Below are 14983 nucleotides of genomic sequence, written 5' to 3' on the forward strand. Positions count from 1 at the left end.
TAGCTTTGCTTAGCATACTATATTTGCTACTGGTTGGTCGGTTTTTAGAACGAGCTTAGCGTGTTTAGTTTCAGCGAGCTGTTTCTTCACCCGTTCCCGTTCTAATTTACTCATCACATCGTTCTCTCTCAAACACTCCTCAAACGAATCCCTGTCCTTGCAGTGAAATAAGGCCACCCATCGCGTCTGCTCCCTGAGGTCTTTCAACACCGAGTTGAACTTCTGCGTTAGCACCCAGACGCTGTGATTTGCCTGCCGGCCGGAGAAGGCCAGGTACGATAGCATGTCTCTCTTTTTTGTTATCTCGCGATTAGCGCTGCAGTCGTCCAGTATAAACAGCGTCGGTTCCCCTTTAAATTTCTCGTGAAGAGCTTTCAACCAGTCCTGCAGGCGTGTTCCAGGGTCGATTTTGTGTACGTCCAGGTCCGTCATCACCCAAGGTCGCGCGTACGTTTTATTCATGCTCAGAGTAGGGCACATGATAACGATGTTATCGAACACATCCTTGTAGTAACCCTCCAACATATCCAACACGAAAACGGTCTTCCCACAGCCAGTCTGCCCGCACACTATGGCGCAGTGTGGGTCAGTGGGTAGTTGTGGGTACCCCTGGGGGATGTGGGGGTCTTGTTTATTGTTGGGGGGTGTGGGGGGATACCCCCCACTAGTAGATGGCTTGCACGAATCTCCCATTGTCTATATTAAGTTGCGCGTCCATAATAACGTACAGATATAATTTCAACTTACCAGCGGTTTGAGCCTTCTTAGTAATCTGGATGGTTATCCCTTCGCTACCGTTATCTATACGGCGCCCGCTACCGTGCAGTTTATCATCATCCGTGGATCGCATGTCCAACCATAGGGCGTACTTGGTGGTCAGGTATTCACCGATCTGCACGGAGCCTAGGTCCAGGTCCTTTGTTATGTAATCCCCCACTGGTAGCTTTTTTATCTCATCCCACTGCTGGTGTGGTCTCATACCATGACTGAACAGCTGGTTGGGCACGCCCTCGATGGTAACTTCCACCTTTTCAATCTCGGGGTTGAAAAACTTCTCGCTGTCCCTCCGGAATGGCTCGTAATCCTCCACGGGGACGACCAGTATACCTTTCATCGATCGCGCCGGCACGTTCAGGTTGATATTCCACACAGTGTCACTCTTATCTCGCACGACTGATCTATGCCTTAGTACGCGATCGTACAGGATAGCCATCTTCCCAGAGTACTGGCTTCGAACCTGCCTGGCCAGCTCCGGGCTAGTGACCATGTCGAACTCCAGAGAGATGTTGTCTATGGTATAACTGGCCTCATCACCGTTCGGCGTACGCACTACTTTGCTATAGTCGTTAAACGTGAGCTCGTATTCGAGCCTATCACCCAGCGCGGCCTGGTAAAACGGCGCGTGTCCCGTGAGCAACTCGAAGTCGAGCGGCACGCAGAATCGATTTCCGTATGCTAGAGCGATGGCCTTTTCACCGTCCGATAGCTTGTCTTGCTGGTCTGTCGTGAAGACGTATCCTATGCGCGCCCGGGTTGATTTGCTGATGCCCTGGTACACATCATTGACTCGTTCTCTCTCGCTTTTCCAGAGATCCTTGTAGCAGTGAAACACGTCGCTGTCGTCGATGCTCAGCACCTCGTTACCGCTGATCTTGACGGTCGTTTTCTTGATGATAGCTCGACCCACGTTCCGCACTAGCTCGCGTTTGTCGTTGTCGGAGGTCAACGTGATATTGAACGCCAGTCGAACAGTGCCTGGTACAATGAGGTCATTCTCACCAAGGTTTGGAAATCTAACCAGCAGAGTTTGATTCTGGTCTATCTTGCTGGGATTGTTGGTGATAGTCACCGACTGGCGCACGGCTCTGGCTCCTAATGGCTCTCTCAATTTTCTGAAAGGATCTAATTTTCTGCCGTACATTGTTATATAAAAGAAATATATTTTTAATACTAATGGATGAAGACATACCTATGGATGAGATGCCGGGCGCTAGTGCCCAGGCATTCGATGACCAGGAGACCTCATTTACTAGTTCACCATTGAACCAAGAACTCTTGGAAACAACGGTAAATGATTATTACGAAAGTTTAAGAAGAGATAAAAACTACGTTGAACCACAGGGTCGATACCATAAGAATTTTTTTATTGATACAAAGGGTGTTCTACGCCTTAAGTCTGACCCAGGGGTTGACCTCTTTAACAAGAGCAATAAAAAACCACTGGCCTTGTCAACTCTAGCCAGCCGCCATGGTGTCGAATTTATTCGTAAAAATCTAAACATGAATGATTACGGTGGTGCAATACCTAAGGCCGTTAAAGAAGATCTGCAAGCTACCAGATCCCACCTCACCACTAGAGATGAAATGACACCACAGCGTGCTACAGAAGCCTCAGACAGCATAGAAAAACTGTTGAGCACCTACTGGGACAAACCGTTACCGGGGTTTGACTTTCCGGTAAGGGAACTGCGCGGCTTAGACGAAGCCGTGAAACGCGTGCGTGGAGAACTCGTGAACAACATGGGGAAACTGAACGAAATCGACGAGCACATCGCTAGGGAAAAAACCAAACTCAACGAAACTGAAAACGATGATATGAAGCGTCGTATCAATGAACGACTACGCGATTTAGAAGACGAGAGACGTACACGATTGGAATCCGCTTCCTCGAATCGTGAACAGCTTCGATCCCAGATCAGTCGTATTCGGGAAACAATCGATAGAATACTGAATGAGGATACAACTTTAGCCAACAGGATTCGGATATTGTTCCGGGAGCAAGGGATCACCATCGCCAGCATTCTAACTGCATTGGGTTTCATCATATCAACCCTGGTGGTGTCACTGGTGGGGGGAACCCCCACACGTGCCGGCGGGGGAACTCCCACTCCCACAGGCGGTGGTGTTAAAGACTGGATAAAAAAAACTCGGGGAAGGCCTAGCTAAACTGGCTGGTAAAGCCGCCGAAGCCCTTCCCGGCATCCTGGGTAGCATCGTCTCGTGGTTGTTGAGCGCTCTGTCTAAAACTGCCATGTGGCTCAGTCAAAACCTGTGGGCAGCCATCGTCGCCGTGGCGGGTCTGGTGTACGTAGCGGCTAAGAAATCTTTAACCAAATAAGTCCCAAAGTTACCCCACCAACCACTAAGGCTGTTTTATTATCGATGTGATTGGAGGCCTGAATATGAGAGTGTGTGGGGGGTACCTCCACATGAACTTTAGGCTCCGGGGGCGGCGCCACTATACCCTTTTCACGTGGTGGGATGTGTGGGATATAGGGGGTGTTAATATCGGGGTTGATACCCAACTTTTGGTCCGCCGTGGCTATGACTATTTTGTTGTTATAACCCACCACTTTTTTTACTCTCAGTTGCATATCACTTGGAGCCATGTACAACCCCACGCCGAACACGTAATTGACTTTCGATCTGGCGTATTCTAACACGTTTTGGTAACGGTTGATGGCCCGCGGGAGATCAACTGGAGAATTGATAGCATCCTCAACGTTGGCAACGAACTGTTTCTGAGCGTCGAAAGCAGTTCCCTTACCGATGATGTTGGAACGCGTCATCGACTGAGCACCCAACAGCGCCCACACGTACGTTCGAATCGAGTCGTTCAACCTGACTATCCCGGCACGAGTGAATCCTTTCGACGTGTCCAGCATGAACATTTTCCACCCGTCTGCGGTTGACTGCTCCACTTTCTGGATTGTGAAAGCAACACCACCTTTAAAGTCCATACGATCATCCCTCCATTCATTACTCGACAAAGCAAAGTCCTGCCTAAGTATACCTCGTTTCAGTAAATCATCACTTGCATCTTTCACTGGTTTTGGCCCATATTTGGTAGGTTTAGGAACAATTTCATCTAATTCACGGAAAAAATTCTCAGGACTAAACATTTTTCGTTTCATAAAGTTTGTTAGTAAATCTTTCTTAAATGCTTTTACTGAGAGCCCATCGCTGTAAGGAATACCCAACCCGTGGTTCGGCCCCGGCAAACGCCAATCCGTCTTCGGATTTATTTCGAATTCATTACAAATACGTTCGTAGACCCGTCTATCGTACGGGTTGTTTGTTGCGTCCCACGCTTTGTCCTGTGGGAGGGGGGCGCTGATCTCTTTAAGGATACGTCTGACCTGGTAGTACACGTGGAACTTGAACACAGACTGACTCAGCGGTCCACGCCGAGTGTCGGTCAATGTCACACCACACCCCGTTGTAGCGCACCACACGGCAAAGTTTAATTGATTCTGCCAGAACTGCATAGGGTTGTTGAACCAAGCGTGGACTGCCTTGATGTTAGTCACCGAAAGCTTATACTTATCGAACACATCTAAAAGCTGGGCATTGAAATACAACTCAGGAGCAACCACGATCTTCATGGGGGAGAAATCTACGTCCAGTTTAGGGTAAAACACACCAGGGGAATACATTTTAAAACTATTATATAATAAATATATATGTAATATGTACATAACACTTCCAGGAATAACGAGCGGTGAGGCCGTTCAGCTGACGCACGCGATCGATAACACGTCAGGTCAACTCGAAGTCGCACTCTGCGATATCACCTACCTACCGCAATGGACTAACATTAATATCAGCAACAATAAGCTGTTCGTTAGTGGAACTCACAGCCAGATAACTGACGGCTACTACAGCGTGTGCTCTCTAAACGACGAGGTCTTCAAACCCCTGGGAGCCGAACTCAAGATGAACGACTCAAACGGTACAGTGGTGTTAATCAACAATGGAAGAACCTCATTGAGGCTAGGCCGACCATTAGCGAGGATACTCGGTATGTCTCCTGACGAGATAAAACCAACAACAACCGTCACAGGCACGAAGTTACCCGATCTAGTACCGTACCGAGAGCTGTACATTCATCTCGATCAGGTGAGCACAACGTACAACATTCAAGGAGGCCACCCTTCCACTATACTGAGAGCAGTGCCGGTGAAAACTGAGAAATTCAACGACGGTAGAACCGAGTCGTTTTCACCACGGCAGTATAAGAGATTAACCCAGGGCAACATACCTGAGTTGACAATATCGGTGTTAGATATAAATCATAATCCTGTAAATATAGGATACCTCAGCTTAACGCTTCATGTAACATGACCAGCGCACAAGGGCCCGGAGTGAAAAAATGCGTCAATATCGGGATCTCCGACCTTGGAGACACGCGCGGTTTCGACGCTCCCGGAGTAGATGGTAAATCGTACGCCTTGCAACTGAAAAACAACATTTACAAACGCGTTGAAATCCCCTCCGGTGGAACCCTAAGTGATATAGTAGATACCACAAGAGCAACAGTCAACACTAAGTACACCCTTGTCAACACCGGTGATAATAATTGGGTAATATACCCATCGTTCGGTGGTAAACTGTTCGACTTAGACGATGTTGAGAGCACTACCGTCGTCCAAAACAAACCATATATGCTCGTCTTCACCGAAGATGACAAGTGGGTGTTGTTACCCGATAACAACTGGTTTATCAATATTAGACTCGTCTCCCCCTACGTGTTCACTGATAACAAAGACAACCACCTAAACAAAGTCGTGAACAATGGAACCCTGCTCGTGGCTTACGTCCCAACTCAGAGACGTAGCATAGTCGTCAGCCCAGTCAACACTATAGCAGCCCACATGCTATCGAGTAAACCAGCCATACAAAACGTGAAATTGCAGTTGGTGTCTGAATTCGAAGGTGTGGTCACTATACTAGAGGATCTACCGGCAAACTCAACACTGATCATCAAAGTCTACCTAGGGGAACCATCGGGGAATGATGTCGAGATCGTGAAGGGGATCAAACTCGGGTGGGTGAAACGACACCAGTATCAAGTTTGCAACGTTTACGTGCGGGTGGGTGTCGACTCCAAGACCAGTCTGCAGGGGGTCAACGTGATCGTGGAAAATAAGATATCACTAACCAATATCTTCCTGCCTGACAACATACACTTCATGGGTATGAAGTTAACCCCTGAATTATTATCAGAAAACCAGTTGGAAATTATATCGTAATAATATAATAATGACCAGTCATCATCCCAACACTACACTTAACGACCTGGGAGATACGGAGGGATTCGATCAGCCTGGTGAGGAAGATGAATTATATATCCTGCACTTCAAAGACAACGTGTACAGACGGGTGTTGTTATTAGATTTTAAAGAGCCCAAATGGTTGATCAACTTAACACTCGCTTCACCTTATATCACATTAAGCGAAGATGTATTGATCTCTAAGATTAGGAACAACGGTATCTGGCCCGCGGATTTCATTCCAGAGAGTAAATCATACATGATAACTGTTGGTATCGAAAAACATAAGTTAAAGTCTGTAGGAAAAAATAAATTAACATTTAGCAATAGTGGTTATAGCAGATATCTTCCTAGCATATCAGCCCCTTTCACACTCATCATAGAAGTCTTATTGTATTCAGACGATGAAAACACCTCACGAGTACACCAAGTTTTACCCGGGGTGTCAATACACTGGTTTGATGAACACCATGGTCAATATTGTCGTATTGTTATACAACAGGATTCCTACGGGGGCCCTATAAACCGCTTAATAAACCTCAGTGGGGTTTATATTACAACAGAAAGGTATATTAGCCTCTCACCTATTACCCTGACTGATAAGATAGATCTTGTAGACTTCAAATTCATTTATAGACTATTAACTGAAACCCAATTAAAATATCTTTCATAATATATATTATAGGATGGGTCTGTACCCAGTCGTAGAAGAAGTAGCGAAGACGCTGGAAACCGTAGATGGGTTCCGCTTGAGGCAGTTATGTGATGTGAAACGCCAACTAGAACAAGACCGTGACACGCGGAAAGCACTATGTAAAAAGTACAATAGAGCTTTCAATATCGTGGACGGGGCTGACACTACCCTTATGGCAACCAGCATGGGACTAGGGGCGGCAGGTGTTGGGTTGTTGGCTACCATCGTGGCTGCACCTATAGTGCTAGGTATTGAAATAACGGCTGGGGTGACAGGGTTGGTAGGGTTGGCGCTTAAGTTAGTATCACGCAGACTTAATCGTAAGGCATTGAAACACGACGAGATCAGGGTTCTGGCCGAAGCAAAGCTCAACACAGTGAGTGAGCGAATTTCCACGGCACTCTCTGATAGTAAGATCTCAGAAGAGGAGTTTCGTTCAATCCTATCTGAACTCAAAAAATATAACGGAATGAAACAAGATATTCGATCCAAGTCTCGTAAGTCTGCTATCAGCGAGGACGAGAAAAAAAAGTACATAGAACAGGGGATACAAAAAGCCCAACAAGCCTTTATTATGAACACCAAAGAGATCGTAGGCGGTTCACGTTAAACTGTTTCATCGATATAAACATAACATAGGGGAACACGAGGGCGATAGCCGTAAGCGGGCCACCGATCCTATATGGTCAGTCAAAACTTACAACATAGATAAAGTGGATATGAAAACCGACGAACCTAACTTGTACTACTTGAGGGATGGGCCGGGTAGGGGATTTGTAAGAGAAGAATTATTGATCGTACCGTACGGCACAGTGTTACCTCCTACCAAGGCACAGTAATTGCCGCCAACTTTTTTGTAGTAGGGGTAATAGTAGCAAGAGCTAATGGCCCAACCAAAGCCTTATTTAGTAAATAAGGCTTTGTAGAGACATTTCTTGAAAGTGGTCCAGAACAATCATTCCCTATACTACTAAAAAAGAAACAAACAGTCCGACTTGTCATAATTGTCAAAGGAGGTGCATTCCTGAGACGAGTCCTTTAGTCCCGAAACATTAAAACGAAAATTGAAAACTTTCCAGGATTTTAAGCGCAGATTTTTTGTGATTGGTAATTATTTCTAAATTTGACTACAATCTCCAGCGGCTGAAGCAATGATGTAAATCCAGCTAGGGTCCGTGCAAGTAGCAATGACACTGGTCCCTAATAAGGTTAAGGTGACCTACCATCAGTTGTTGGCGATCTATTGAACAATTTTTATGTTGTACTGTTTCCTCTGGTAATTTATTTTTATGATAGAGTACTAGTTTTAAATTTAGAGCTGTGATGGTCAAGTACTTTTACTTCCTTCGATTTTTTTAGTTTAATATATACATACATTAAATTGTTCTCGTCACGATGTGGCGTCATTGTGTGAAGCTAAACATGACTCGCCCACTACCCCGTAGACGGGTCAGGGGCCCGTTTCACAAAACTCTCGTAAGGCAAAGACTCGTAACTTTTCTCCTAGCGTTCGTACCTCCTATGTTACAGTATACGAGGTATGAATTTTAGGAAAATGGTAACAAGATCACAGGCTTACGATAGCTTTGTGAAACGGGGCCAAGGACTGTAAAATTGTGTTGTGGGGACAGCACTGACCTTTTTCTTTGTCCATAATCAGATCATGCAGCCTGTCATCTTCATGGAAATGTCGCCTATATATATATGCAGCGGAGACTCTACTTTCTTAAGAGCAGATGACAAACAAACCTGAAAATAAAAATAATCTTGTTGACCCGAATGCATTTATCAGATCAGTATATATACATGATGATACAGGGTGTGCGCAGACAGAAGACACAGAGGTCAAGGTGACATGGGCGCTGATGCATAATTTACATCGACTTCCTCATTCAGATGCAATCAGTGTTGAAGACACAAAAGAAGACATTGATAGGATATTTTTTTACATCAATGTTCTGATGTTGCATTTAAAACATGTACGAGAACTGATTATCTTTTCACTCGGAACTCTTCCGTCAACACATGAATGATGGGTCGTAGCATTTTTAAAACACGTTGAGTAGTGTCACGAAAGCCGGGTACTCGCATGTAGGTCTTACTATACCATGCACTTAAACTCCTTATTCCGCCAGGATCATTCTATACGTGAAACTGCTCTAAATACTGCTTGAGTATTGCTACGTTTTAGCGACTGATATTGATATTCTGTGTAAACAGAAAATGGGAAATGTTACTTTGCAAGCAAAACGTGTTAACAAGGATAATTTCAATTAGGTGTTTAAACATCTTTTACTATACCAAAGACACGTTGTACATGCTTTCACCAATGCAAATCAGCAAAAAAATGTTTTAAAAGACTGAAATAATACCTAAATATGAATTAATTTGAGAAATTCTTTTCGTGATCTGCAAAGCACTGTGTCGTTTAGTTTTCTTGTAAACTGATAACGTCTAACATATCTTTGATAGCTTTTAAGTACTTCATAGCGGTGGGAAGGTAACGAATGTTTTGTTGTTTAGTGTATATTGATTTCAGATACACATGTGCGGCAATCAGTCAGTGAGTTAATATTTATTGTCACATCGGCAATATTGCAGCCATCGTGATGAGAACAAGTGAAAATTACACTGTAGATCAAGAAAATTAGAAACTAAATCCCTGTTGACGAAGAACAGTAAATCTACTGGTATATCACAGATATCCATTTCAGACTAGTAATTAAATATAAAACAGTCTAATTAATGAGGACAATATAATATAAAAATGGGCTATAGACTGCCAACAACTGAAGGTAGATCACCACACTAGGGACCATAGGGTCTTACAGTGCGTTTGCTACCTGCGTGGATGCTAGCTGGGTTTACCGCATCCCCTCATCCAGACAATATAGTGATCAACAGCATCGTATTGGGATATGATGACGTGTGTTAACCAAGTCAACTTGGTCAACCCGATCCCATTAGTCGCCTCTTACGACAAACATGGGTCACTGAAGATCAATTCTCACCCTGTCCTTCACGGGTATATATCATTGAGGACTGTAACAACACACATTGGTTGTCATTCATTGAAGACCGGCCGGCCGACCGACCAGAAAATATTTGCAATTTGACGACTTTAAATGCCGTCAGCGTTCTGGTCGACCACGAGTGAGGGAGGATACAGCCCTTCTCAACATCACAGGACGTCTTCACCCCTTCATGTCAAGTGATGTGCTAAATAAAGGAGTAGCTTTAACATTGTCTTTTCTACAACGGAACGGTCCAAAATCACCCAAATTGCAAGACGACACATCAGAACTCTCAGCGCAAAGCATCACCATCCAGCATTTCCATCCAGGATCACCATCCAGCATCACCGCCTAGCCTCACTATCCAACATCACAGTCAAGCATCACCATCCAACACCACCATCTAACATCACCATCAAACATTACCGTGAAACATCACAATCCAACATCACCATCAAATATCGCCACCTAACATCACCATCCAGCATTTCCATCCATCATCACCATCACCACTGATCATCACCACCTAACGTCACCATCAAACATCACCATCTAATATTACCATCCACCATCACCATCTAGCATCACCATCAAACAATACCATCAAACATCACCTTCTGATATTACCATCCGCCATCACCATCCAACGTCACCATCTAACGTCACCATCAAACATCACCATCTAGGGTCACCATCTAACGTCACCATCAAACATCACCATCTAACGTCACCATCAAACATCACCGTCAAACATCACCATCAAATATCACCACCTAACATCACTATCCAGTATTTCTATCCAGCACGAAGATCACTGTCCAACATCACCATCTAATATTACCATCCAACATCGCCATTTAACTTCATCATCTAACGTCACCATCAAACATCATTGCCATATAAAAAAATAGCTTTGATTTGACCGAGTGCCGATCATCCATTTGTCCACTACAAGAAAAAGTGTCTGTAAGAACGAGTGTGACTAAATCTACAACTCATTAACGGGTGCTAAACGTCCCAAGCTGTATTTCTGAGAAAAAATGCATTCCTCCCTCGTCACTTTTCTTCTATAAAAAATTAAAGATGAAGTCCTACCGCTCTCGTCACTTTTGAAAAAAATGTCCCTGAGAAACATTATTTTTATGCAGCCTTACGTATACATTTTTTCAATGAGATCGCTTACATGTGAGGTATATTTCCCCGACTGATTGCCGAACTGTTGTCGCAGCGTTTGAAAAATACAACCGCATTTTTTTATCCCGAATTATTTATGCAAGGCACCGTTCCCCGGGCACATAGTATTTTCCGAATGAAATAGACCCGTGGGCAATGCCTCGTAATTTCTTTTTGCTGTCATCTGCGATTGATAAATGCCTGACTGTGATCAAACTACGAATACATTAGGTTTACCGGTAACCTTATCAGGTGTCAAATTAGTGGTGTGTAGGCCTGTGCATAGAGCTCAGTCTCAAACCAGTTGAAGTTAAATAAATTTGGGTGCAGAGTCCTTGGCTGGTGAGAGTTTCTAGAACTTCAGTCCTGCCCACAACAAAGCACGTGGTTTCACGTTTGTCTTACCCAGCAGAAAGCAATCTATTAAAAAGTCTATTAACCATCTAACGCCTAACACAGCTTCGGTTATCCGGGGTAAGAAATGATCAGATTGTGAGCTTGGAGCAGGAAATCTAATCTAATAAAGGCCAGTTATAATTATCATCATTATTATCATTATTATTCGTTGTTCACCGGTCTACATAGGGCGAGGGTAACATGCAGGTGAGTGAGTGAGTGAGTTAATATTTCACGTCACATCGGCAATATTTCAGCCATATCGTGACGAGAACAGATCTGAAATTGGGATATTGGGAAATTTGAAGTGGGATATGTGCATATTATAAGAAAAAAAACTGTCGTCAAAGGACACTAAAACAACTAGAATATCACAGTTATATACATATGGAAATTAATTAAGCAACACCAAATTCAAAGACACATAAAAACTTAACAAAGTTTAACGAAGTAATTTTGATGATTGATTATTCAATTTTGATGTATTGACATACAGCATGAGCTTTTCATGGGTTGATATGACGCGCGTGAAGCTTGCACAGCGCACGTGCATTGCTTTAACCTCAACTTTCGAAAAATGCACTTTTTCCCTGGGGTGTTTACAAGCGCAGGTTGTCGATTGCATTCGGTTTTTCATTCATTTCAATGTCATGGCACGTAGGAAATTATCAGAGGCCACTCGTTGGCAAATAATCGGCATGAGGAATGCTGGTATGTCTCTAAGACAAATCGGGACTCAAATCGGACGACATCATTCCATAATTTCAAAACTTTTGAAAAAATACCGGGCCACTAATGAAGTTAAAGACCTGCCTAGACCAGGAAGACCCAGGAAGACCACAGTCCGGGAGGACAGAGCTTTACTGAGACTTGTACGGCGCAGGTCCTTCGACTCGAGCTCTCGGTTGAGACAGGAGTGGCTTCCAGGGAGACCCATCTCGAACAGGACTGTTCGGAATCGTCTGAAAGCTGCAGGATACCGGGCAAGGAGGCCAATCAAGCGACCCAGACTGTCTCCAGCCCATAAGGCAGCCCGACTGGCCTGGTGTAATGACCGTTTGCACTGGAACATTGCCTCTTGGAGGAAGGTCCATTTCTCAGATGAGAGCCGGTTCTTGCTGCACATGGTGGACGGTCGTACTCGGGTCTGGAGGCAGAGGAACACAGCAATGGCTCCACGGAACATCCAGGAGACTGTGGCCTTTGGGGGAGGTTCCGTTATGGTATGGGGGTGCATTTCCATGAACTGCAAGTTGGATATCATTACCATCCGTGGCAACCTTAACGGTGTTCGTTACCAACAGGAGGTTCTTGACAGGGCTGTGGTACCTCATTTTGAGAACCATCCTCTGGCAACGAGACCCATATTTATGGACGACAATGCTAGACCTCACAGGGCGCATGCTGTAAATGATTTTTTGCGGCAAAATGCAATTGACAGAATTCCATGGCCTGCCATGAGCCCTGACCTCAACCCCATTGAACATTTGTGGGACTTTATTGGCCGTCGTGTGAGGCAGAGAGACCCACCAGTCCATAATCTCAACGAATTGACGGCTGCCCTGCATGAGGAGTGGAACAGGATCCCCCAGAATCAGATCCGGAGACTCATCCAAGGAATGAGGAGGCGTCTGGAATCGGTGGTGCGTGCGCAGGGAGGACACACTAGATATTGATGAAAGTCGGTGTGCAGACTCTCAGATGACTGTTCTTTCTTTCCATGTGACATTTGTGTTAATACACCTGACAACAACGTCTGTGGATGAATAGTAAATTGTGTCCATTTTTTCATGAATTTAAGACAGTTTTAAGAATTTGGATTTCGTTGCAATAAAGCAAAGTCTTGATACTTTTTCCCTTTAAGTTGTTTGTCAGAGATCGTCTGTTGAATAAAAAAGTGTCAAACTATATCAACCCGGCATATTTTGATTGTCAGAACACTTCAAAGTTGCTCCAATAGAAAAAATTGGGGTGTTGCTTGATTAATTTCCAGGTGTATAGATAAAACTAGTGTGGAACGGTAAAACTGATAGAACCATTTGGACAAGACAAGATAAAACACGGGCTATATATATCACCAGCAGGTGAAAGGTAACATGCAGGACCAAAGAGGGTACGTCGACCAGCAAATGGATGTCGAAGCAGGTGAACAATACCTCGTGTCAGTTTCACCTTCCTTACACGTTAAATGAATATACAGTCGACCACTGCTGTGTCGTGTGAGCGAGTGAGTGAATGAGTGAGCGAGTGTGGTATTATTTAACGTCACATCGGCAATATTTCAGCCACATCGTGACAAGAACATATTTGAAATTGAAATGAAATGTGTACATATTATAAAATTATATAATCCTATCATCAACGGACAATAAAACAACTAGCAGCACCATCCTGCAATGAAAACTAGTGTGGAAAGTCAAAAGTAGTAGCACTATTTGGACATAACAATATATAATACGGGCTATAGATAACCAGCAACTGTAGGTAGATTACGATACTAGGAACCACGACGTTGTGTCGTAATCTGATAACTCGATATTGTTATACCCGCAGCATAAAACTAACACTTTATCTGAGATGACACGAACGTGCATGTGTCTCCCAGGCTCTCGACATCAACAGTGTCCCGACGAGTGTCCGGGTTATTCCGATTGGCGACCGGGTTGCGCCACAATATCTCGGTTGTCTCAATACAACATCTCGTTCCCGGCAAAATCCTTCATAATTTATCATCCTTTAACTCGACTCGATGCAGATGTCTCGATATTTCGGATATCCGGATATCTCGATATAATTGCATGGTCCCAATAAGCAAAATTACCCTTTTAGAAACTTATTTGCAAAGAAACTCGATATTCACTTACCTTTCATAGGCAATGCCATTCAGAAAGTGATCAAATGTAACATATCATCAATTTGGGATTATATTTCTTATTAAAATGCGAATCTTGTACTTTTGGTGGGTTGAGTCTGGGATTCGAACCCACACCCTTAGAGTCTGCCAGCCGCGACAGTGACTGTAGAGAAGTACTGACCCGACTGGATAACTGGTAGTCCAGACCGCGGGCTTTGTGTACCCCTCAGTTATAAATGACTATATGTCTCTAACCTACTTTAGCTATGATATGATTTTACGTTCATGTTATGCGCCTTACGTGTGACAAGCATAAGCCAAACTTATGTAAATATCGTCCATCATGACACGTGACATGATTTGAAGTTGATCTCGTCAATGGGTAAATGACAGTCTCACCTTCCTTACACATCACAAACAGAACCCTGGTCCTCCTCCGTGGGGTGGTACACCTTGTATGGAAGAGCTGCATAAACAAACGTGTGATAAACCCCTTAGGATAGATCCACCTCAAGAGGATTCAATACAACGGTATACCGCGAAGTAAACCAGGAAGTAAAAGGTGTTTGCTGGCCGTTTGCCAACATACATGACTGACACTGTATAGATCCCTCAGCGTATTTATGTCCAGCTGCACTCGATTTAAATACATAATACGCGAATAAGGTAAACAGTGTCTCCCATTGTACATTTTGTGAAATAAAGTGAGCGTGTGAGTGAGTTTAGTTTAAGCCGCCTATTCCAACTATAAGGCACGGTCTGTAAGGAGTGTTGATCACACAATCCAGTTATCAACAAC

General features: G+C 44.1%; 1 protein-coding gene across 1 annotated transcript in view; it reads right to left on the reverse strand.

Moving 5' to 3' along the window:
* The window catches only part of LOC137265466 (uncharacterized), a 29205-nt gene extending 14424 nt beyond the window's left edge, over positions 1 to 14781 (reverse strand). Inside the window, exons 1-2 of the mRNA XM_067800868.1 lie at positions 14584 to 14781; positions 8386 to 8496 (exon numbers count right to left, since the gene is read on the reverse strand). Of these exons, the coding sequence (XP_067656969.1) occupies positions 8386 to 8401 (16 nt within the window). The 5' untranslated portion in view covers positions 8402 to 8496; positions 14584 to 14781. The remainder of the gene's footprint in view (positions 1 to 8385; positions 8497 to 14583) is intronic.
* Between the last annotated feature and the right edge of the window lie 202 nt (positions 14782 to 14983).

This window comes from Haliotis asinina, chromosome 15, assembly GCF_037392515.1.
Source record: "Haliotis asinina isolate JCU_RB_2024 chromosome 15, JCU_Hal_asi_v2, whole genome shotgun sequence".
Lineage (NCBI taxonomy): Eukaryota > Metazoa > Mollusca > Gastropoda > Lepetellida > Haliotidae > Haliotis > Haliotis asinina.